Source organism: Cephus cinctus, unplaced genomic scaffold, assembly GCF_000341935.2.
Source record: "Cephus cinctus unplaced genomic scaffold, Ccin1 Ccin1_scaffold0330, whole genome shotgun sequence".
In the NCBI taxonomy this organism is placed as follows: domain Eukaryota; kingdom Metazoa; phylum Arthropoda; class Insecta; order Hymenoptera; family Cephidae; genus Cephus; species Cephus cinctus.
In genome coordinates this window covers 2,867,186-2,892,781 of record NW_014333027.1, presented here as the reverse complement: position 1 = coordinate 2,892,781, position 25,596 = coordinate 2,867,186, and the positions used below count along the sequence as shown (strand labels likewise).

The following is a 25,596-nucleotide window of genomic DNA, read 5'->3' as shown; positions in this document are numbered from 1 at the left end:
GAAGAGGCACGTGGGGTTCTGCGAAACCCCAATTAAAAATCGTTAGTAATGACTGTAATAGGGCTTTGTAAAAATCTTGTTCGTTATCATTCGTCAGCGTCGCGTTGGATCTTACAAATAGAAGATATATGTTTTTTTTTTTAAATAAATAAATTTATATCGTTAATATATTGGAAGTCTCGAACGAGAGTGCTAAATGGTTCGTGATGAGAGTGTTTCAGAAAATTACTCATATCAATAAAAAAACTGCTTTTTTGTACATGATAGTTGAGGATTCCTAAAGTGTTTTCGTGAAAAAAATTGTTTAGTTCATTAGCGTGCATTTTGCCGAAATCTCGAAATTTAGCTAAATATCAGGTTGAGAACTACATATAAGCGTTATTATTAAATGTGTATGAAAATAATATATTTTCTTCCATAAAAATTAATACTGAGACGGTTTATAGATATTTTTGTTACTTTATATATAACTGTTTAAACATTTTTTAAACAATTATTAACCAACCGTGCGCTATTAATTTTATAAAATTCGTAACGTAAACAGGCTCTTATACCCCAATCACTTTCGTCACGTCCGTACACTCTCTGAGTCGGTCCCAGATATCTGGTGTATAGTTACTATTCTAGAGTCCTAAGTTGAAAGGTATACAAAACGACAAGTTGGTAGAATTTCGATTTTCGATCGCTAATGTATTGGGAACACCCCACGTGCCTGTTTTCGGATTAATTGTTGAATTAATTATTTTCTGTGATAAACGTATAACCTTGAGATTGGGAGATGAACAGACGTAATATTGATAGGTTGTCCTATAACGCATGCGTGAGTGATTTTTTCAAAATTTGATGAAGTTTAAGCCCGATTTTCGAATTGTTTGGTGTTCGGGGATGCTGTAACATTTTTTTTTTTATATTAGCTGTATACATCTTTATCGTGTGGAGCCTTCATCTCGAGATACCCTTTCCGCAGATACTCAACGCGTAATACGAGTTTTGTATAACGGCTATGATGCCGACATGGCGGCGCTAGTCGGGTGAGCGTTAGTGTTTACATGACCTAGACATCTGGCGATCATTTACTTCAGAGGGTTTTATGATCTGGTCTCTGGGGTACCTTGCCAGAAAAACACGAATGTACGAAAGAAACGTGAGCGAATTTAATTGCTGATAAAGAGCAAACTTTTCAATTTAATCAAAAGAATTGGAAATATTTTTGGAAATATTTTTAAGCAAAATAAATGATATTACGTTTCACAAGGTAAGACATGCGGTTGAGAGTTCATCAGGGATAACTTGAATTAAGCGAGTGTCCCGTAGGTCGGTACACAAGTAGGAATAGAACTGCGGTTTTCTTTGATCTGAACTAAAAACTGTCATCCCCTTGAAGATAACCGACCTAGGTCAGGAGGGTGTCGACGAACGACCAGTCCCTGCGGGATGACACTTCCCATGTAAAGGAGAAAGCGCGACCTTGTGAAATTGTATTATCCGGAAAACTGATAAAATTATTTATGGACGGAAGTTGCCCGCTGCAATCATCCCCATCAACAACAAGAGTAGATAGCCACCCCCGTGGTTGAAGCCAGCGTGAGGATGGCCTCCCTCTAGCACCCTTGGTAAGGATCCGATGCCGTCGTTGAGAATTCGATGGAGACCTGAAGGCCGTGGATGATGACAGAGGGTGGATGGATAAGTAGTGGATAAGCCCAAAGGCGTAGGAAATGCTGCGAGAGTGACAAAATTCTAAGGGTGGAATCCGGAGTGGCGAGGAGGTCAAAGAGAACGTAAAGAAGTTGACTCAACTGTCTACGAAGTTTAAATAGAAAATGAAAGTTTCCCAGCTAGAACTTGATTCGATTGTTAATCTTGGACGAAACATGAGACGGATCGTTTCATTTTTTAGGGGTCGCACGACGAATTCTTAAAAGTGGTGTAGTTAAGGGATAAAATTTGCTCAGCCTTGACTGCGTGGAAAACCAAATCTATGACAAAGGACCGGATTAGCAAGTATTCCGGCGATATGGGTTAACTGTAATCAGAGAGTGAAAACGGGTAAGGTTAGTCTGACAGAAACCAACCCCTATCTCGCAAGTATTAACTACCCCATGTTTTTTCATCCCTCTCACCTAATTTCCTGTCTTTTGGAGTGGAATCTCTATTCTCAACCCTTACATCCTCGCGGTAACGTCGCACATCCAAATATTTTCGTTTTTTTTTTTCATCCCCTATTCCCGAGGACAAATCCAGCACAAAAGACTTAACGATTTACACACGTACCCCCTTTATTCCCTCCAAACACTTTGAATTTATAAAATTCTTTTGCTATTCTCATTAGACCCCGCCAGTATTTCGGATCAGCCAAGAGGATCTTATTTCGCTTTGCGACTAATTGCACCCAATTATTCCAGCCCTGATATTATAATATTTCTATCGCTAATATATCGCTATACTACATTGGCACTAGTGTTGCTACTATACTAGTCTCTGTGGCGTTTCACGTATACCAAGGTTTTCTCTTGTTTCCATCCTAGACGTGCTCTTGACTTTACTACCCCCTTCTCTACACGCCTTACGCAAACAAACCTTCCCCAACTCTATCGCCAGCAATAACATTTCTACCTACTCCATCCGCCTTCGTTCCTACCCTTCCTACTCCTGCTTCCTTATCCTGCTCTTATTACCCCGCTTACAGAGATAAAGCTAGACAGAATCCTCTCACGTGTCTCGATCGATGACGTAACGCAATAAAAAAACCGTGGTACCGTTTTACGGAAAAAAAAAAAAAAAAAAAATTAGTTACTCACACATTATAAAACATTTCCCATATTACGTGTTTCGCAAAGTACGCCATTAATCTTCTTAACCGCACTCTTACCAGTAGGGGGTACAGTAAAAATGATGACAAAACGTTCCCCCACTTCCCAAACTTCCCTTCACCTGCCCCTAAGCACAGCCACGTAAATTCAATTTGCTAGGCTCGGCACAGTTTTCTCAGTTTTCTGTAAAGTGCATATACCTGTAGTTCGGTAGTCACCTTACTGCACTTCGTAACGAGTCTTAGGAACAAAATTAATTTACCTTTCAACAAATGGGATTGGCTTCGTAAAAAAAAAAAAAGTAATATTGAGAAACCAGAAGGAGAAATAAATAGAAATTTAATAACGCCTGACTAAACCACGGTTACGAATACCACTTTAGGACTGCTTTGAGAACGCCTCGTTCCTATGATATTTAAAAAGGCGCTTTTTCAGTGAGAAAATGGACCTTAATTCATGGTCGGCGAGCGATCCCAATGATACTTGAGCGTTATATAATAATGATGATGTAAGCACTTTGCTTTTTTTATCAAAGGGTGGCAACGCTGTAGTGGTTAGCGTATTACGAAATTTTATTAGTGACAGGCATCCGTGGCTTTCATTAAAATTAAAACGTGAAGTAATTTGAAATTTCTAAAAAATTTATGCCGGATTTCATCAAGGCTCATCGGCTCTAACGTACCACCTCCAGTTGTCTTTTCTATAGGAATGAAATGCACGCGCTAACTTCAGTTGATGCGTTTGAGCTGACTTGTAGCGTTTCCTCTTTCTTGGCAATTGTCGAAATTTGACAGAAAAAAATTTAAATAAAAAAAACAATAATAAGGTATTCTCTTCTTTTATGCTTTTTTTTTATTTCAACTAACCACTGACATATCCCTGCAACATATGGATTCTCTTCCCCGTCACCAAAATCTAACTTTGATTATTTATCTATAGACTTATACGATGCTCTTTAGTGCGAAGTGACTAATTCCCATGTAGAATCAATGGAACATTCACAAGAGCCATCGTCGTCACTGCTGAAAATCATTACGGCTGTGGAAGAAAAATAATTTTCCTTCTTTTTCATTCTTATTTACACTCGCTCGTAGCACTCGGAAAATTTGATGACATTTTTATAATTACATCTAATACGTCGTTTAACGAGGTCCTACCGTTTCTTGCATTTTTATAAAATTCAACCCCTTTAGCGCGCTGGAATATTATCGAACCGTGCTTTAGTGACTGTATAAACGCATGCACGTATATACATACACCTATCCTGCAGAAAGCAGTTCACCAGTCTCTGTGAACACGCGAGGCGTCGAGAATCGCGTGTCACAAGGAGTTTGTTACTTTCACAAACGTAAGTAACCACTTGCATAACCCGCCTTATCAGTAGAGTATATGAGAACGGCACAGAGGAAAGTATTACTATATTCACCCTTATGCAGTGTACCGTACCTACCCTAACGTTCAAGAAATATACCTGCGTGCACGTAACCAGGATACGATTCCCCTGCAGGTGGGAGGGGTTGCATCAAGCAACAGGTATCAAGAGGTCAACTACCCCGTTGCCCTGTAGTAACAACCCCTGCTGATCGAAATTCTCTCAAAGCCGAACCACCCCTGCCTCCCACTCTCATGTGGTACCGGACGATCAATCCGAGTGTGGTTCGATGCAAGTATGGAATAATAACGTGAAAAGGGAAATTATTTCTTTAAATTAAGTACTGTATAGAAAGGGGTGGAAAAAAAGTAGTGGTGAAAATTCGTACAGAAGTATATGCGTGTGTACTTACCTCATTGGGCTGGTTACGTGATACGTATGCGTGTCTGGTGCAATAGAGAGGCAGCTTGTTGCAGGGGAAGTGGAGTAGTTCGTTCAAGTACCCACGCGAGTGCATCGCACCATCCAACTTCAGAAAATGCATTTCTTCGCGTCGCTATTCCGGCACATATGAAAACAATGAAAATACAGTAAAAACGACACACGCGACTTTATTTTCTTGTTTTATCCTTATCAATCCGTATTCCGATCCTTTAACGAATTTTCGTGTTACTTTGGGATTTTCACACTTTTCGAAAAGAGGAATCTTTAATGTGCTCGTGCTCTTCAATACAGGTGCGGGGGAGACGTCATAGTTGTCTCACGAAAAATGAAGTATTTCATATATTTCAGCGAATCTTGTAGAAATATGAATTTTTCTCAATTGAATGCTCTCTTCTTTTTTAACAGTTATATATACATATATGGTGTATGCTTTGGAGCAACTTTCCGACTTTACATTTCTTAAGATACAGATGTACGTGTATTACGGTATACGAAGTTTTGAGAACACTTTATACCGTTTTCCATTACTTTTCCCTTTTTCATCTCGTTTATCTGTCTCTCAAGAAACAAGTGCGGATACAAAGTCGTCCCCTCGAGCGCTTTTATTGTTCGTGATTTATTCAGTGACATTACGAAAAAATGTTAAATAAATAATAAAGAAAGAAAAAAGAAGAACTCCCAAAATGGCACCGGGGTATTAGGAAGGTATCAAGTTCTTAAAATTTTAATAACGCTAGTACAGTATCTTGTAAATTTTATTATTTTTAACAATTAAATAGAGGGAAAAAGGTATTCACAATGTGAATAATCCCCGTATAAATTTACTACCATTCGAATAAGCCTAATGTGTGAACAGGTAAATATCATATATAAAATCACTAATAAGTCAATCGAACCAATAATACGTCCATACGTCGCTTATACGTTTACAGGTCGTATAAACGTACCGAACCGACCAAATATTTCTTGAACAAGTTACACGGAGATTGAACCCGAGTACAGGATAATTCGAGGAAATTTCTTGGCACAGATGCGAATTTAAGGATGACGTAATATAGTGGGTACGAGAAGTAATATGCGTGCTTATTTAAAAGAATTCATACACACTATATGAAGTTATGGATGGAATTCGTAAAGTGAGTTCAGTGTTTCCAATTCTGGCAGGTTAGCACTGAAAGATTAATGGCTTATGAAAGAAATCAAGAAACTTACCTACCTTTCGCCATCTAGTGCCGACTCTTAAAACTACCTCTACTACTCTCTTAATTCTCTTGACTCTCGTGTCTGATAATGAGTATGGATGGTTGGTTTGTATGCTCTCTTTTTTTTTCTCTCTCTCTCTCTCTCTCACTCACTCACATTCTTTCTCTCTCGCTGCTGCGAAAAATTCATTCAGCTTTACTGCAGCTAGCATCCATATTGCATAAACAAAGCCACACGTTAAAGGTTCAACTTTCTTCCCGCAATGCATTTCTGTCAAGCGCAGCTTACAACTTAAGACCCTTAAGAGGATTCTGAAGTTGAAGTTATCCCGCTAAGAAATGGATGTTGCGACTAAAAGTATCCGGATTATTTTTCTATAAAATTCCAGCACGTATACCGTGTTTACTTAGCCAGCATTGTACGACGCGCCATAGCATGGCCACTCGACTTACAAGATTCATCATTAATAGTAACTCCGGGACAGTATGGATAGTGTATCTATGATACTTCTTGACAAAGGTCCTTGATCCTTTTTTACATGAGAAGTGTATTCGTCGATCCATCATGCGCCATTTTACTATCTGTATTCGCGAGACTGGCGTCTTCCGGTTTACGTAAGGGTATACGAGTCAATGGAGAGGGATATCGAAAAGCGGTGGTTTTTCGATAATACGAGTGATCGATAGGGGGTAAATATACCCCTTGACATGTACTGCATCCCCATAAGAAAATCGATCTCGCTTCAAATTTTTCTATAACTTTTTAGTGTGTATATATATATATTTTTTTTTCCTATTGCAGAAAGCGCGGGCGAGGATGAGGATAGCTTTTCTAGGGACTCAAGAACTCATCCCTATCAGCATGGTAGCGGTGGCAGCAGTATCGGCGGCGGTGGGGGCGGCGGTGGCGGGGGGATGATTTTTCCTCTGAGAATGGCAGCAGCCATGAGGGCTCGTTCTGGTACGGGGCTCGTAAGGGGTGGTGGGCAACATGTGAACTTTGACCCCGAGGCACCCCCACCACCCCTGCAATCGCAAACGACATCACTGCAAACGACATGCCTACTTGAGAAGCCGGAAATTGATAAGAAAGTCAAGGTCGGTATTTTTATCTTTTCCGAGTCTTATGGGATAAGAGTCTAGAAGGGATGATGTTCATTAGAATATTTATGTATATATTTTTTTGAAAAATTTTTTTCAAGCTCTAACGTTAAACGATTCTTGTGAATTACGAAGGTAATGGATATCTGTAAGTCTCCAGAGAATTCGGAACAGTCACAACTAGATCCTCCGACCGACTGGCAATTGGTACGAGAGGAAGTTCTCCTAATCCCATAATAATTTGAGAAACCCACCCCTAACCAATCCCTGTTCTAAGGGTGTCTTCAGCATAATCCCTTGATACGAAAACGGGACTACGTCGTATAAAAGTACCTAGTAACGCCCATATACGTAATTGCTATTACGCGGAAGTGGATCAAATTAAAATAAAATCCTAGGAAGGATCAGTATTTCAAGCCTTAAGGAAATCCGACAAGGAGCGAATGTCCTAAAAAATCTTTAGAGGAGCAAGAGAGAAGGCCTAAAAATCTGTTTAGGTATAATTATCGTGTAGATGCGTAGTCAGTGTCACTGGACCGTAGGTCCTTTCATATAGTAATTATTAGCGAGGGTTCGAAAGCGACTTCGACTTGGCGCATGCGCACTTTCGTCTTTAAACTTTCTAAGAAAAGGCAAAATGAGAAACGGATGCCCTTGATTATCCTGAGGTCTTTTCAGGAAATGAGAGTATCTCGTACCCACGTCATGTCACGGACGCATAATTACACCAAGTTCATACCCGTCGTCTGCCGACTTAATCACAAGCAGAATCCTAGTCCACCTACGCTTCCGCTTCCTGTGGTCATACAAATATAAAGCCCCTGTGATCTTCCAGAGTTTCTTAATGAATCACGTGGTACAGCCAAGACCCATAGTAATATATGTATGTACACTACACGAAATGGAACGTTCTGGCTCCTTTGTGGGGTTCCTTTATTGCCTCGTAAAGCGCGTACATTTGCGCGGGGATTTCAAAGTGACGTATAACTTTCCTCACGGAAATATCAGCGGCTCTTTACGTATGTCGAGGATTTCGATGCTAACAGCGACTTTTTTTTATTCAAAAAATATCTCTAATGGCAGCACAGCCCCGTAGGGTTATGGCCGTCTCACCTACGTTACCTATGTAAATGGAAAGTGGCAGGCAAGAGGTCTTGCGAGGCTTTTACTTTTATTACATCGTAAACGGCGTAGAGTAACGGATGGAATTGGAACCAATGGCGGGATGAAAGTCAGTCCACCCCTACGGGGAGTCGGCAGCTGAAGTAAGCAAGAAGCATTCCCAAGGTACATAATGTCAAGGACAATTCGGAAACTCTTCCAGAAATGATTTACGAGTGGTCGAGGATTCAGTTAGATGCTACAAGGGATGATTCGTTTCCTCAAAAAATGACAAGCAATCAGCTGTTCACTGATGCTCTCTGATCATCGTCCTCTTGAGAAAGGTTTTCTAGATAAACATTTACTTCCTGCAGGATAATTAATATCGGAGTCCCGAATGGTTCAATTTTTGTTCCCTTTTCTTCCAGCGTCTACCACTTCACTCTCTAACGGAGCAAGATAGAGTTTTCTTTATCAGGGTTGACCAGGACCTGGGTCTGGACCTCAGGGCTTCTCTGGCTGCCTATTAAAGACGATCTTGCCGTTACAGCTTTCCGTGTAATTTCCTATTATCATTTTCGTACGCGGAGTAGTTTGCCCCGATAGAGCAAGTTTCACGAAGAGCCAGTAGCCATTACGTCGTCAATGGATGAACTTTACTCGTCACGTTGGATCTTACTTCCCATTGATTCTTGAAAGTCATTCTGGAACTGTAGAAACTTCGAGAACTTCGTTCTACCCTTAGTAATGTGAATTTTCTTAAAATCATTCGCAAAGCGTTGCGTGCATCAGCAGCAGGATGGGTCCTGAAAAATATATAAGGGATGTAAAAAAAAAAGGAGAGTTCCGATTAGCCCTCTTCAAGTGCTGGTATGACGACTATGCCGAAGGCCATCCTAAATGTTTATCCAGGCGCTCCCTAATTGTCAAGCGGCCACACCCTTAGCATACACTGTCCATCATCCCCCTGCACGTCTTACACGTATGTACTCCTCTTTACTACGCCACGATAAATATTCCCTAATCCTGCTGCTCCATACCCTGGGTACATACTTGCCGCTCCTAAGCTATTCTCATGAACGGACGAACAACAGGTGTTATGCCAAAAAGGTATATTAATTCAGGTGAAATTATATTTCTCTTTCACCCTTAAACTGGCCGATACATCTCCTCCAATTTTATGCACGTTAATTTTCCTTTATCATTTCTAAAATAATTCTCAATCCATCCCCTTCGATACATCACATTCCCCTATCTTTGTAGTCACCCACCCTTAATACCAAAACGTCAAAAAAAAAAAACCAAACGACGTACGATTCTTACGGAAACCGATTGTAGGAAAGAATTTTTAAAAAAACTTCAGAAAGCGTATTGCGAATAAATGCATGAACGAACCTGGGTCAATAAGGATGAGAATGAGAATAAATTCAGAGGGAGACAGGTTCAGCACAAGGGATGATGATTACTCGCTACAAACAATATGGACCTGTATTTTTCTCTTGTCCGTTCCGCTGAATATATTGAGATGTGGGTGAATAATACAGAGCTATTCCACTCGTTAATTGCTACTCCCCGTTTTCATCCTCTTCCTGCACACACGCTCTCTCTACAGCCGAAGTCCGTATCAGTCACCAAAGTCTGCCATAGTTCACTGGAGCGAAACCGCTAAGGGACACTGCGGTTACACGGGAGACGATAAATGGAAGAAGAACAAATAATTTTCTTCCAGAGACACAGCATCCATGGTATGATGGAGGAGGAGAACGTCGTGAGGCCCCACCAGGAAATGGCCAGTCTCTCCCTGGACGAGAAAAAGTACCTCCTAGCCGTTGAACGCGGAGATGTAGCTTCGGTCAGAAGGTAAATTGAAATTCTAAGGCATACATGCTAAAGGTGCATAAGATACATAAAATATACGAGACGCATATGGGTGAAGATATTTTTAAAGAATTGAATTCAGCACGTAATATATGTTAAGTATACCATATGTCATAGTGGCTGCATAACCACGCTACTATGTACATTATAAATTCAGAATAGTCGTCACCTGAATCGATCCGAAAAATTCAATATTATCCATAACCAAGTTGACGTATGGAAAAAAAAACGAATGAAAGGGGAAATAAGAGGAATATCAATATACTCTATTCAAGATCACGACTCTTTGTACAGGGTTATTATGGCCATTGTATTTTACCTTCCATTTGAATTGTACTTGAGCATATCGACGTGTGCATGGCTTGTAGTGTCCTATGTGGGCGGGAAATTCAATTGTCCCTTCAGCATAGTCTATAGCGTGGCCATAAGTAGAGTCGACGCAAAACGGAATATAATTCTCTGGGTGCTTGTTAATATCCTCGTTATAATAATGACTGTTTACAAGTAAAACTGAAATTGCACGATGAATATCTGGATACGTTGTGTAATTGATATCTCAGGATGAAATCACGTAATTCTGAGTCGTCTTACTTATCATGATAATTTGTTTACAGGATGCTCCAACGCGCCCAGGAAACGGAATACATAAATATCAACTGCGTAGATCCTCTAGGCAGATCCGCACTCTTGATGGCCATCGATAATGAGAATCTTGAGATGGTTGAACTTCTTATCGAGCACAAGGTCGACACGAAGGACGCTTTACTTCATGCCATCTCTGAGGAATTCGTCGAAGCTGTGGAGGTACTTCTGGAACACGAGGAGACCTTCCACAGGAACGGCGAGCCCCACGTAAGCAGCTCTGTGTCGTCCGCTTGCCGCCTGCCCGTTCGTAGTCCTGTTCGTAGTTTTACAACCAGGACGAAGCTGGTTGATCCTGAAGGAATAATAAGAATTTACATAATTTCAGGATCTAAAAGGATCGTCCTGGATGATTGATGGTACAGTCTTGTCGTGGCTCTGGTCCTTGATGATATTAATGTAACGACATGTATATTACACGTAGGGTCACAGGAATCGAGATGAATAAAGTTTAAATATTACGTTAAAAGAATTTTTTTTGTTAATTAATCATTCATTATAAAAGCTGAATCTCCTCGGAGGGCTTAAGGTTTCATTTTGTTTAAGTGACGTAACAGATTGAAAACTCCTTCGGGAAGATTCCATGAAGTAAAAGAACCTTCTGGAACATTTAATCGGCTCTCGTGGATGTTAAATCGGCTTAGTTCGAGTCCCGCTACCCTTTCGGGTATCTTTTTCTTGTTCTTGGTTTCTCAAAGGGGACAATTTGTAATTTAGACATGAGTTAACAGCCAGAATGGGGATGCGTAAGGAAGCAGTTTATATTGTATCGCGAACTGTATTGTAATTGATGAAGCATTATCACACGATCACGATTAAATTAATACTTTACAATTACAAAAGACTATTATTACATCGTTATTACATTTATAATTGAGTAAACGGAACCGTGAAGTGACTTAAATTTACATAGGTATTTACAGCTACTGGAAACTACTCATTGTGATAATTAACTATCTGCATATAGTATACGTACGTGCATGTACCAAGTTCTACAGGAAGTTTCTACCTGTAGGACAAATGATGCACCGCCATATGGCGAAGTAGGACGTACGGAATACTACAATTATCTTTGCGCAGTGTCTGTGGATAAATTGCATAAGGAGATTATTAATCAGTATGTTAGGCACATACTGACGCGTTACTATTCTCTGTAAATTATTCTAGTGTGCTATATTCATCGCAAGGGTAGTCCAATTAGTACAGTGTATTTTCATTCATCTCAATTCCTACTTTTTACAACAACAAAAAACTTGTTTACTGCTCTTATAAAGTGATTCGTGAATGTGTTCCGAGCGCGTTCCGGAGTTCACAAAGTGGAGAAATACAGGGACCAATGTACATAAAATAGAGAAAAGAGCGTCGAAACACGCTTAGAGCACATTTACGAATACAACCCTTACAAGTCACAAAAGGAATGGGAAAATATAGCACGTAAAAAAATGACACTTCAAGGAACAGTCACGACTAAGACCAAAGGGATAATTTAAACGAATCTACTTGATCCGTAGAGTTGGGAAGCACTACCACCAGATACAGCTACGTTCACACCGGACATCACGCCACTGATCCTTTCAGCTCACAGAGATAATTATGAGATCATTAAGATCCTGCTGGATCGAGGATCAACCTTACCGATGCCCCACGACGTGCGATGCGGGTGAGTTCACAAGGGTGTCCAATTACTCAAAAATGAAAATTTAACGTTGTTATCCTTAAAGAAAAAATTTTTTAAACCGTCCAACTGTTAAATATATACTTTTTTTAAATACAGTTGTGACGAGTGCGTGACCTCTAGAATGGAAGACTCCCTAAGGCATTCCAGGAGTAGGATAAATGCGTACAGGGCTCTGGCGTCGCCTTCTTTGATAGCCTTATCCTCGAAGGATCCTATTCTGACGGCTTTTGAACTTTCTTGGGAATTACGAAGGCTTTCCTTCCTGGAGCACGAATTCAAGTGTGAATACCAGGTGTGATTCGAGAGAATGTTACATTTCTATGGACATACATATGCGTATTGCGCTTTGTATATACATATACATATATACATATATATTAGAAATACTTTAAGTTAGATCTTTCTACATTTTAAAGGAAACACCCTGTGAGCTTTAAGGATAGACGTATAAATATGTATACCAACAAGTCAGTTCAGCTTCCGCATATATCCATATGTATATAGTCCTCCAGAAAACTTCGACAACTTCGCTGACTCGACGCTTTACGACTGCCTCCCTCTCTATTTACCACTCATCCTACGGGAACCCTCTTTTCCTCTTTCATTCCTTTCTGGATAAACATGCTGTTTCTCGCAAGCCATAGCGTACTGCCTTTAAACGCAGAAGTCCAAGCGAGCTTAGGTTTGATTCAGTGCTGTATAAATGAAATCCAGCAAAGTCGGTCGATCTTCTTTACCGATAATCATCAGTTCTACAATACCGACAGAGTTTTATTTTATTGATTAATAATATTTTCAACAATCCTCCCAGCTTTAATTGCACGCTTTCTCTCTGTCTCTCTCTCTCTCTCTCTCTCTCTCTCTCTCTCTCTCTTTCTAAAAAAAAACTTGATTATCTTATTCAGGAATTGAGACGACAGTGTCAGGACTTTGCCACGGCTCTCCTGGATCATACCAGGAGTTCTTACGAACTGGAGGTCTTGTTGAATCACGATCCCACGGGACCCGCCTTCGAGCATGGCGAAAGAATGCACTTAAATCGTCTCAAGTTGGCCATTAAGCTACGTCAAAAAAAAGTACGTGCCATCTACAGTTAACTTATACACCCCATAGATACCCTACACTTTTACGTAACTTTTTATATATCCATATAAGAGGGAATTAGTCGTGGAAGGACTTTTATCCAGGGATTATATATCCCTTCTAATCATTATCCGCTCCCAACAACGTCCTCACGTATATTCTCCCTCCAGATCCTCACCAGAATAGCAAATTAGAATTTCATGGATTATACTTTGCTATTGCAGTTTGTGGCACATCCAAACGTGCAGCAGCTACTTGCCTCCATTTGGTACGAAGGGCTGCCAGGATTCCGTCGAAAAAATATGGTACTCCAGGCTTTGGAAATCGTCAGGATTGGTATTCTGTTTCCATTCTTGAGCGTGGCTTACATAATTGCCCCTCATAGCGTAATGGGACAAACGATGAGGAAGCCATTTATCAAGTTCATCTGCCACTCAGCATCATACTTCACTTTCCTTTGTAAGTCGTTAACATCAAAAGTTAAAGAAGGCAGGAAGAATAACCGTCAATTAAAAAAAGATTTTGATCCTTTTTGAAAAATCGTATCGCTGCCATCGATGATCAACGTATATGCCAACGTCTAATGCTATTATCGCTCTGCGAGAAATAGCCGTGGCTATTTGTAAACTGTTTGGAAATGCCAAAAGGGAGCGAATGTTTGATCGCAGCGACGTGCTGGAATCTAAAATAACGATGGCGGAAACGTCCCGTTTGGACTCTGATAAACTTCCGAGGAAATACTATTATTATTACTTGCATTATTGTTATTATCATTGCTATTTTATTAATATTACATTCGTTATATGAAATATATGCAAATTTCATAATCTATTAACGAGAAATATTAAATTCGAATAATTATTCCCATTTTTATTATAATTTTTTTTCAACCATACTCATAGTACTTCATATTATTCTTCCTATTTGTACCATTCGAAAATTTCTCTTCGTACATAAAATGTTATTAGCTATTTCATTCTCTCTCTCTCTCTCTCTCTCTCTCTCTGCCTTTTTCCATCTCTCGGTCTATTTATCTCTCCGATGTCCTCTCTGAAATTTAATGCACTCGGAGGATATTACGAACGGGAAATTTCACGACGTTATCCTGAATATAACTGAGAGCCAGAAGTACGATAAGGATCCCGAGGGAACGTTACAAAAATTATTCGTCAGAGCTTGTTTAGTTCCTGCCTTCAAATCTGAAATACTCTAGAGCATCACGACGCAAGAATCAAGAGACTGCATAGACACTTTAAGGTATAAGTAAAATAAATAATATCTATTCTTACATTTCTAGTCATGCTAATTCTGGCCAGTCAAAGGATAGAGAGCGTTATCGGGAATTGGATGGGTCATGACATTCCAGAACACGAACCGGCACCCACGAAGAGAGGAGCAGCTCCTACGATAGTCGAATGGCAAGTTTCTTACTTTTGACATTGGTTTAGAAGCAGTTTTGTTCCCTTTGAATTGGACTTCTCTTAGCTATTTTTAAGCGTCAGCATGAGTGATCTAGGTACTTACTCTTTGCACAGGTTTATACTGGCTTGGGTCTCCGGTCTCATTTGGTCTGAAGTAAAGCAACTGTGGGACGTGGGTCTGGAAGAGTACGTGAACGACATGTGGAACGTAATAGATTTCGTCACGAACTCTCTCTACGTGGCCACGGTCGCCCTGAGGGTCGTCGCCTACTATAGGGTTCAGAAGGAGAATGAGGGACAGGATCCAGAATCGGTCGTTGAACTTCAAAGGGAACAGTGGGATACTTGGGATCCTATGCTCATATCCGAAGGCTTATTTTCTGCGGCCAATATTTTCAGGTAGGAATTCAATATCTTATCTTTCACGAAATCTTATTGTTAGCTGAAAAATGGAAAGAAACAAACTGGGCTTTACTGCAGTTTTCACTTTGTCTTCTTTTCACTCCTCTTCTTTTCAGCTCTTTGAAGCTCGTTTATATATTCTCTGTGAATCCGCACTTGGGACCACTTCAAGTATCACTCTCCAGGATGGTCATGGATATTATGAAATTCTTCTTTCTTTACGTCCTGGTATTATTTGCTTTCTCTTGTGGTAAGTTTCTTTATGTTGATCGTTGCATCGTCTTTAATTAATATTGTGACTATTTAATTATTTTCCTTCAGGTCTCAATCAATTACTTTGGTACTATGCTGATATGGAGAAGAAAAGGTGTCCCAGTGCGATGCCTTATCCGCCCAATGCGAATATCACTACGGATTCAAATGCTTGTGTAGTCTGGAGAAGATTTGCCAAGTGCGTTAAAGAAGTTTCTATGTGGATTCGAGACAATGTAACGAATGCAATAAATCAATATTAAAATCCTTTCAGTCTGTTCGAAACGACCCAAACACTCTTCTGGGCGGTTTTTGGACTGGTGGATCTTGAAAGCTTCGAACTGGATGGCATTAAAGTATTCACGAGATTCTGGGGCATGCTGATGTTCGGAACATACTCGGTGATCAACATAGTCGTCCTGCTCAATCTCCTCATCGCCATGATGAATCATTCCTACCAGTTAATTTCCGTAAGTGTGATTCTGCATACCAGAACGCAAATAATGGGTGATCCCGAAAATCTTATTCGGCTTATCATTTTATTACGTCACTCCGTTACATTCGTTCACTGTAGGAAAGAGCTGACGTCGAATGGAAATTCGCCAGAAGTAAATTATGGATAAGTTATTTTGAAGAAGGTGGTACTGTACCCCCACCATTTAATATCATACCAACCCCTAAGAGTGCCTGGTATGTCGGGCAATGGGTTTATAGAAAGCTTTGTGGTCACAGTCGAGCAGCCAAGAAAGAGCACATGCGAACGATAAGGGTAACTCAATGAATCTATATTCTAGAAGGCGAGCAATTTATTTGTAACTGATGTTAACGTGCTTTGAGAAATTGGACTGCTTACAGAGAAAAGTGAAACAGGCGTCGGAAAGGGATTTTCGTTATCAGAGTATCATGAGAAATTTGGTGAGGCGCTACGTGACTGTGGAACAAAGAAAGACGGAGGGTGAAGGCGTCACTGAGGACGACGTAAACGAGATTAAGCAGGACATTAGTGCGTTTCGTTGTGAACTTATTGAAATTTTAAAAAATTCAGGAATGAACACATCTACAGCTGCTGGTACCGGTACAGGTGAGAATTGTATCATAGGTATTAATATTTAAATTATTATAGAAACGCTTCGTGTAGAACTTTTTACGTAACCATTAGTCAATCTTTTTTTTAATCTAGTACCCAATACTCTTTACGTTCATTTTATATTCTTTTAATTTTCGTAGTTCGCTTTAGAATTCTCTTTTTTTTGCTTTTCTGTTGGTACCGTTAGACGGTGGCTTCAAAGCGCTCTCCATAGGTGCAGGCGGTAAGAAGAATCGTCAGAAAGAACGAAGACTCATGAAAGGGTTCAACATCGCACCCCAACCGGGCGGAAGTGGTACCTTACCACCAGTAGCCGAATTCATAGCGTCTTTGCAGCAAGTTCATCACGAGAATCAGCATCATGATTTGTTCGGTAGTACTCTCAGCGGTATTTTTGGTCCTGGTGCAACGCCAAAAAAGAGTCCACATCATACAAGTACGAACAGTGTACCAGGATTGGGTACAGGACCTAGACAAATTCGTGGTGCTCGTGGTAGCTCAAGGAAGAAACGTTGGGGTACATTGATCGAAGCTGCTAAAGCTGGAAGAGTTTCTAGACTTATAGGTAAATCATGAAATACGATATAAACAAAATAGAACTGAAGAGGTCCTTACCGTAGGACATTGGTCCTTATAGGCAGATCACGTTCAGAGGACTCCGTATACTCACCTGGATCAGAGGATGGCGGATCACGTTCAGAGGGTTCATCCGATTCGAAATCATCCCTAGAAGCCCCTGCACACGAAGCGCATCAGCATCATCCGACCCATCATCCGCATAATCCCCATCATTACGAGGCCCATCACATGTTCGCCCACGGCTTGGGTCCAGCTCTGGCAGCTCTTAGGAAGAAACGCAAGAAATTCTCAGCATCTCGTGCATCCACTCCAGTCATGGTTAGCCACGTGAATCCTGTGGAGAGCGTGATGCATCCGATAGCTGCTGCATTCGCTTCCAGAGTCTCGAGGAAGCAACTACAGCGTGCTAGCAGCGTACCAACCCGTGGTCCCGACCTGACGCCGCAGACGATACCGCCCCGACGACACGAGGTCACGCAGAGTCAGCAACCCAGTCTGGACGCCGTGGAGGTGGTCAATGCTAACGAACAGCAAGGTACGCGTACCACAATAGGAACGTAAAATATTTTTGTCCCTTTGACACAATTTTTCTTCCTGTTATTCTTCACTTTTAGATATTGTTATGAGTGCAGCACCGTTGACGCCATCGACCACTGAGGAAAGTGTGATAGCATCCGGTGGTATGACTGGCACTATTAAAAGAAATGGCTCGGCCACTCAATTACAAAGACTTCCAGGCATCGAGCCGATATCCGGTCACGACGTTTCGGCGGGTTGGCTCTGAGGATTCAAAAACTCCGTGTCGCGGATGGATCGTGATAATCATGGCCCCCTCCGAGACGATGGCAGCCATAACGAGCTCTGATATCACCTAACGATGTATGGCGGTTCTTTCAACATTCGCGAGTATTATTTTTACTTTCTTTTTCTCACAGCAGAGAAGTGGAACGTGAACAAAACGAACGGCACTACTCGCAGACGCACAATGATGCCTTAATGGCAACGCGCCTATACGACTGCGTTGCTCCTACAAATTCATTCGCCGGCCTGCGCGCTCTCCTTAACTATATAACAATTACACAGAGTTTACATATTTGTATGTACTCTTTTATCATTTTATTACTCACCTCTTACTTGGCTGTATATAGATAGCCTCAATCGTAACAAAAAGTGGTTGGATTGTACCGGAATCACGTCTGCAAGAAAGAATTCAATGGGAATGAGCAAACGGGTGAAAGATGCTGCGCGAAAGTACAATGGAAATTTAGGTAAAAGGTGAGAACTACTATTACTGCCAGAAGACAGGGAGATACGTAGGTCGACGTATTTAGAAACTAGTCAACACTAGTCAACAAACCACATCAATGGAGAAATGATATAATTTTTAAGCGATTACTCATTGTGTTTGACAAATTTTAATATTGTTATTAGATTAAACGAATTACGTCCTCTGTGTGGACATCTTATAACATTTATTAGGCATTGTGCCGTCGACAATTGGAACTTCAGTGAAAGAGGATTTTCTTATACATTTATTTACAACCAATTGGCGTATTCAAGTTTTATTCACTTTCCTTTTTTCCGTATTTATTGATATAAACAGATAATACAGTGCATTAGCGTTCCTCGCTGGCCATTCAAAAGTGTTCGTGATCACCTCTCGGAGATTTAAAAAGACTCAAAATTGAAAAAGAAACAAAATCGCTTCATCGTGGCCAGAGTAAGAAAATTGAAGAAGAGAAAAAATTCAAAAAAACTGTAGAAGGTGGAAGAAACGTCATGACCAAAAAACAAAATAGACTAATAAACGTATAGTAGTGAACTAGACCGAATGAACAAAGGAAAAAAAAATTTTAATGAAAACGATAAGCGATTCATACCATTTTATCTCTTAGTATTACTTGTATGTACGATAAATTGATAATATTAATATAAGATAGCACATTAATAGGCAGCAAAGGTCAGGATCGACATGCCAAATTGGTAAATTAATCTGTGAGTACCATTCTTGAGGGTACGTACTCCAAATTTTAAATCTTCCAAAAATCCCCAAAAAAACTTTAAGATACTCACGTGCCTAAACGTATCCGATCCTGATCTAACCAAACCTGATTGTTATTTAAAACTACGTATAGACGTTTATATGAAAATTATAATAATGTAAAATTACGTAATGGAACAAAAAAATATCCTCGATGAACACGCGGATTTTAGGAAAGTTTTTATCATTCCTTTCGTTCGGCCTGCAGCTGTGACTTTCCTTCATTTCTACGGAAATAAGTGAAGATAGGAACAATGTACAGTGCAGTCTCCGTAGTTCTTCTAACTCGAAGGTGCGTTTTCTCGAAAATCCAGAACTACAGAGTTCCCCCACTTGGCCAAAAGTAAACAAGACTTCAGGATAAGACTGTAAGTCTAGCGTGGTACCCCGTTGTACGCATTTACGTATTCTCCATGCGCACCGCATCTGCAAGTAGGGAGGAAGAACCCTCTCCTTCAGTCTGGGAACGATTGAGGAGAGGCTAAGACTTATTGTTAGAGAATCTTCGAATTACAGAGAGTGCACTGTATTATAAATGTATGTGAAAAGTCAGGTTTAATTTATTTAAAATTGTTAATGCTCGTCTCGATTAAAGTTTCAACTGATCGATCAGTGATTGATCAGCCAAATGCGACTAAAAGAGAAATAAAAGGGATTCTCGTGATCCGATCGAATTATGATCTAAAACAATGAAGAGATAATTATTTGCTACGTGAATATTAAAGGAATACAAAATATACAGGGGGAGCAAAAAGTGACGATTCTAAATGGTGCTTAGATAGAGGGTGCGGATAATATTAATGAAATCGACCTAGAGAAGCCAGCGAATCGATATAAAAAATGACCATTAATAAAGTACCATTTATTCTGATACATCAGTTTGTTCGCTACCCGATGCATCTCTACAATATTTTCCTTATTTTGCTTTACTTTGACTGTATAGATATACATATATCATCATCCGCACGTGAGACTGCTGATATATTGTTTATTTCCCTCTTTTTTCTCTCTGATTATACATATTCCGAAAGATACAAAATATATTCTTTACTAAATCTACTCGCAAGGAGCCTGCTGACATCTTGCTCTACGTTGAAGCTTCCTAGGGCAAGGCTGACCGCCATTCTCGGCCTGTCGCTAAAAAAGACAATGTTAATCATTAGATGGTACAGCTTTGTTCGAATTCTTGATATTTTTAATCAGTAATTAAATGTACCTTGATCATACGGAAACTTGTGACACGTCCAGTGCCACATGTGACGCTACAGGGTGACCACGGTGACCACGGGGTAACCATACAGTCGACAGGGGGTGCTGCCAATGCTCTTGAGTCTTGTGCAGCATTAATGAGATTACTCTGAGCAGAAGGCAATGCTCTTCCCGTTACATTGGATATGACGGCAGTGCATGCATTGGTGCATTCCTCAAAAGTTAGGAAATTATTTCGGTTTCCACGGCAACCACCATACCCAAATTGAACACACATTGATTTTTGGGGATTGAACGCCCAACGTTGGAAATACGCGCGACATGGACCAGGATCAGCTTCTTCCATACAGACAACTATAATCGACGTGTTGTAAACAATTAAATTAATTATTAATCATAGTACTAATGATATTCAACATATATATATATATATATGTGTGTATATACCCTTTGCAGTTGCCATATCGAATGTACAGTCTGCTTGAACCAAACAAGGTCTTTGCTGAATCAATTCGACGCGCGACGAACATTCTTCCTGCTTGAGCGGTTCAACCATGAGTAATCTCGCTCGCATTTTTGTGCCCTTGCCGCAAGATGCGCTGCAGGGTGACCAATCACTCCAATTTGTTACCTAAAGTATCAAGGCCAAATGTAAAGGTAACAGAAACTTATTTATGTTTATGATATTACCGAAATATTTTAATTTGTTCAGCTAATTTTCAAAACAATCAAATGGTTTTTTTTATCAATTACCTTACAATTCGGATCGATAACTTCCTCTGTACCAGGTGCACACGGGGGTTCCATACATTTTTCATGCTCTATTGTCCGAACGTGTGGACACTTCTTACGACCCATTGGATTCTTAAATCTTCTGTAACGAGTCTTTTGACCAATTCCACAGGATGAAGAACACTCGGACCATGGTGTCCACTCGGTAGTCATACAAAAACCGGACGTATCCTCAATTTTCAAATCATCGTTATCTTCTTCTTGACCACTGTGGAAGTAAAAAATAGCTGACACATGCGACCGGTAGTTTATCGATCTGTTTCTTTAACATCATTTGCTCATCAATCTTATACTCACGGACACTCGGCAACCGAAGCTACACACATCTCTTTGGAAACTAATTGTCTGTTACAGTTGAACATGGCTGCCTTCTGCGGCATTCTGTATTGTCTGGTTCTCATCCTGAGACCCTTACCGCAACTTACCGAGCACGGGGACCAGTTAGTATATTCAGTAGTTGCACATTCAGCTGGAAACGTAATAATGGAAATACCTCAATGTGACTGTAAGACAAAATAATTCATAATCGATCATCCATACGTCTTGAGGTGTCCTCAGTATTTTCTGCGACGTCCAACTCAGCTATCTGTTGCTGAAGAATATCTTCGTCGCATCCACGCTGAATGATCTTGTCACGGGTCAAATACAAACGTGCCAAAGGCAACATGGGCGTGCCGGTTGGGTCATAGAATGGCGACCTGGGATCTTCCGGATATGACGTAGTGATCGGCTTCATTTTTTCCCGTGGTTTAGTCTCAGAATTGGGGGACATGTAGCTGATACCGTTATCAGTGCCAGCATCCCATGGATACAGATCTATTATCATGCTCCTCATCCACGAACAATCTTTCTGACATACATTCAATTTGCTCACACCAATCACCCAATCAGGACTTGGTCCCAGCATGGATGCCACTGATACCAGAGGATGCTTTCTATCCACTTTAAAGCTAGTAGTCGTATTAGCATTGACATTAGGATACCAAAGTCCTGCAGCCTTAATTAGGGTCTTTAAGTGCGTAGCCTGTTCGCGTAATTCAGCTTCCACCCCAGTAGCGGACCCCCATTCGGCCAGTTGACGAAAACCATCGGTGGCCACGTGGTCTCTACCCCAAAACGAAAAATTAGCTTCGTGGGAAGCACCAATTAAGTCACTAAAATGCGTTAACCAACGAGATATTGGAAAGTCTCTGGGATGAGTCTCGTTGGACCATATACCCTCGAGTGTCAGCTGGAAAAAAAAATATTTTCGTAACGCTTCTCAAGGTTATTAATTAAAATTTCTTTCCGTAATAAATTACCGAATATTTTGCTTCGTCACAAGCACAGCATTCGTCATCCCTGATGCTTCTGTCGTTATTAGGAGTCTTCTCGCACAATGTCTTTTTCAAGGTACCATCTTCGGCGTACCAGTTACCTGAACCCTCCATGACCATCGCACTGAAAACAACGCATCCTGATCCTGTCGGAGGTGCTCGCCACATGACCTGGACCTATGCCAACAAGTAGAATTAGTACTGCTTGGATAAGTAACGAAGTTTCTTGTTAATGACGGGACGTCGAGGAAATTGATTCCTTAGCGATTTGGCAAGACGCCATTATACACAGCTTGGAACGATTGATAGCGCTTGTCAATTTATCGTATGCTATCGCGCACAAAAACTCACCTCCGATTTGGGATAGTCAGTCATTTCCGAAATAGTGTTGATACAGTCTTCGTTAAAGGCTGTCAGTGCGTCTGGGAAAAGTTGGAAATAGCCAACGCGAACATTTGAATTTCGCGGTGCATGCTGGGAATCCACGGACAACGTGAACCTAGTGAACTGTTGAAGTCTGGCGTGAGTTCTGGCACCTGCAAGATTATCAATGTGATAAACGGTAGAAAAAATTACGTATTCAGAAATACACAAAGAACAAACTGTACCTTGAAGACTTATTGTGTAAACGGTATTCGCAATGTAGGTTTGCGAATTGTCACTAAGCAAAATTCGATAACCACCATCTCCGGGTGAACGTTCTGCTCTTGTATGTTGCCGCGAAGGTCTCAACGGACACGTCGCGGCGCTTAAAGCGACAAAACATGTCGCTAGTAAAAATCGTAACATTTTCCTGTAAAGCCAACAAAAATTTTTTATCAATAAATAATCAAAAGATTTTTAACTAATTTGTCAAAAAAAATTTGTCTTTTTTTTTTATTCCGACGTAAATCATATGTGTCACTGAACGGACAATGAACGGTTTCAATATTATTCTTTTGTAACTGAATAACCAACCCCTATATTTGTTATCAATCAACAACGAATTCCCCACTAAATTCCATATAGACTCTATCGGAACGATTGATTCCTCCGTGTTACGTATAGTGCGTCGACATAATTTCTCCATGAGCGTACAAACTCATATGCATTTACATGTGCATTATACCGTTCTTCGTCATCTGAATTATTGCATTGCTCTGCCAAGTCAGTACACGTGTGTATATATATATATGTATATATGGAACTGAAATGACAATAACGAGAGACGAGTGAAACTTCGCTCTATTATTCCATTATTATGCATATTTGGAGAGCGTGCAAATTAGCACGTTCAGATTTGTTATGCGGTTTCTGCTATAGGCAGTGTACCAGATGTGTATACAATTTGCACGTACATATTCACGGTTACTGTACGAGGGCTTTTTGCCGGTTCACTTTTGCCATCTTTAAATCTTCAACTTTCAAGACCTCGCGCACTCACTACGTATGTAGGCGTAGGTTTCTAGAACGCAGTTCGTATATGACCGCGTTTCGTCTAATAGGAATTATAGGATGCATCGTCTTATGCAGCTTATACATTGTCTGGTATGTAGTGTAATTTATAAATAAAAAAGTATTTTTTCTTTTAACGCAGTCTTAACGATGTTAGTTAATATGAGAATTGGCTAAACTGTAATTTAGATAAAAAAAATTTATTTTCGAGTTCATCTTGAAATTATGCATTTTCCGAATCGAATTTGAATAATGCATATAAAAACAAAAATATAAGTCGATTAATTTTTTTCTCACGTTTTCTTTGTCACTTAAAAACACTTTGATTTATTATCTCGTAATTGTAAATGTCTTACCTATAGTTGGTCGGTAGGCTTTAATCAATTATATGTAATTTCCCGTTGTGTGTACACCTTAATTTTTAAAGACCATCAGTCGCGAGCAATGCGCGAGAGCGACGAGACACGACTAAACGAAATGACGAACTGAAAGAGGCTCCTCTTAGAGATTGGGAAAGTGACCGATCGGAAATGTATGTATTGAGAAACTTGAGAGTCTGGTAATATTTCCATGAACTTCCGGCTTGATAATGAGTCGAATTTTAGTTATTACATTCTTAGTCTCCAGTATTTTAGTATTCACTAGTGAAGTTATTTGTGAAATGAAATAAAATAAATATTTGTTTAATTTTCAAATTGTCCTTTCGTTTCTCTGTACTGTTATTTGTAGCATGTTAAAAACTTCATTCGGAGTCACGAGGTCCAGACCGGGTCACCCTATCTCTGGGATACTGACTCGTTTCTTAGATAATGTATAATCATACAGTAAACGCAGCCGAACTAGTAATGGTATTTTATGCAAAAGAAATATTCAGTATTATATTAGTTTTTGATATCAGTAGTTTGTTTATTGTTTCAATTTTCTTTGCGAGTTTTCATAAATTTTCTTTTCAGCTTTGAAGATTTACTTATCGATTGATTGATAATTTTTAATAAATGGTGATTGATGAGGTTCCGTATGTATTTGCCATTAATTAGAATAAGAGATCATCTGTTGTAAACAAGAGCCAGAAAGCTACAATCTGTGATTGAATAGCGTGACAGAATAAAAGAGACTGTTATTGTAAAATTATATATGAAGGAATTGTAGATGTTCCGGTATTGAATTTATTTTAGGAAATTGAATAGGACAAATATTAATGGGAATTCTGAGTCTTTGCTATCTTTACCTAGAATCACCGGATCTAAATAGCGGGCCAGTCCTCGTAATCTCTCGAACATTGACTCCTTTCTCAGATAATATATAATCGTACATATTTTAAACACGCATTCGATTGCCATAATACTTTCTGCAAATGGAAGAATTTTCGTTCGCTGTTGTTAGATTATGTATATGATATGATAAATAAATATTTTGTTAGATAAAAGCAATAATCAGCAGCGTATACAAATTTGAAGGGAATTTGGGAAGAAATTTCTATTTATTTTTCGTTCTTGTACAAAGGTGTAATAATAATTATCAAGTGTACAATGAGAACATGTGGTAATTGGCAAGGTATGCAAAATTAATGAGGTTCTAAGAAAATTTGTTGTGCTCATTTATTATTTTTTCATGATTCATTAACAGAATAATCAATAATGGCTGCGTTCAGTAGATACAGCGCCGAGAGAGCAAAAGGCCTTTAATTGATCAAATTTTACAACTGTTGCAAGTTTTATAATAAATTGACAAATGAAATGAATTTGTTCC

The 25,596-nt window shown here is 39.8% G+C and overlaps 2 protein-coding genes across 13 annotated transcripts in view; one reads left to right on the top strand and one right to left on the bottom strand.

The window, feature by feature from the left end:
- Positions 1 to 19,967, top strand: part of LOC107266925 (transient receptor potential-gamma protein) — a 58,970-nt gene extending 39,003 nt beyond the window's left edge. For 4 of the 11 annotated variants that reach the window (XM_025083805.1, XM_025083809.1, XM_025083810.1 and 1 more), the window contains 17 exons: positions 6,634 to 6,929; positions 9,763 to 9,893; positions 10,526 to 10,811; positions 12,065 to 12,213; positions 12,328 to 12,523; positions 13,137 to 13,307; positions 13,539 to 13,773; positions 14,612 to 14,732; positions 14,850 to 15,134; positions 15,254 to 15,387; positions 15,459 to 15,588; positions 15,664 to 15,859; positions 15,964 to 16,158; positions 16,245 to 16,470; positions 16,664 to 17,041; positions 17,114 to 17,590; positions 17,670 to 19,967. In XM_025083805.1, the coding sequence (XP_024939573.1) occupies positions 6,634 to 6,929; positions 9,763 to 9,893; positions 10,526 to 10,811; positions 12,065 to 12,213; positions 12,328 to 12,523; positions 13,137 to 13,307; positions 13,539 to 13,773; positions 14,612 to 14,732; positions 14,850 to 15,134; positions 15,254 to 15,387; positions 15,459 to 15,588; positions 15,664 to 15,859; positions 15,964 to 16,158; positions 16,245 to 16,470; positions 16,664 to 17,041; positions 17,114 to 17,590; positions 17,670 to 17,839 (3,776 nt within the window). In that variant the 3' untranslated portion in view covers positions 17,840 to 19,967. Of the gene's footprint in view, positions 1 to 6,633; positions 6,930 to 9,762; positions 9,894 to 10,525; positions 10,812 to 10,891; positions 10,913 to 12,064; positions 12,214 to 12,327; positions 12,524 to 13,136; positions 13,308 to 13,538; positions 13,774 to 14,611; positions 14,733 to 14,849; positions 15,135 to 15,253; positions 15,388 to 15,458; positions 15,589 to 15,663; positions 15,860 to 15,963; positions 16,159 to 16,244; positions 16,471 to 16,663; positions 17,042 to 17,113; positions 17,591 to 17,669 lie in introns of those variants that run through there. The other 7 variants (XR_003059376.1, XM_015737975.2, XM_015737974.2 and 4 more) reach the window with 7 other exon arrangements.
- Positions 19,931 to 24,589, bottom strand: LOC107266927 (spondin-1). Of its 2 annotated transcripts, XM_015737984.2 has the most exons (10): positions 24,204 to 24,589; positions 23,022 to 23,206; positions 22,765 to 22,949; positions 22,399 to 22,590; positions 21,638 to 22,328; positions 21,395 to 21,566; positions 21,059 to 21,305; positions 20,753 to 20,936; positions 20,313 to 20,659; positions 20,153 to 20,233 (listed from the first exon to the last, which is right to left on the bottom strand). In XM_015737984.2, exons 2-10 carry the CDS (start codon positions 23,200 to 23,202, stop codon positions 20,153 to 20,155), a joined length of 2,280 nt encoding a protein of 759 aa, XP_015593470.1. In that variant the 5' UTR covers positions 23,203 to 23,206; positions 24,204 to 24,589. The 2 variants fall into 2 exon arrangements, with proteins under 2 accessions (XP_024939579.1, XP_015593470.1); XM_025083811.1 differs by lacking the exon at positions 24,204 to 24,589 and having other exon boundaries at positions 19,931 to 20,233; positions 23,022 to 23,202.
- Between the last annotated feature and the right edge of the window lie 1,007 nt (positions 24,590 to 25,596).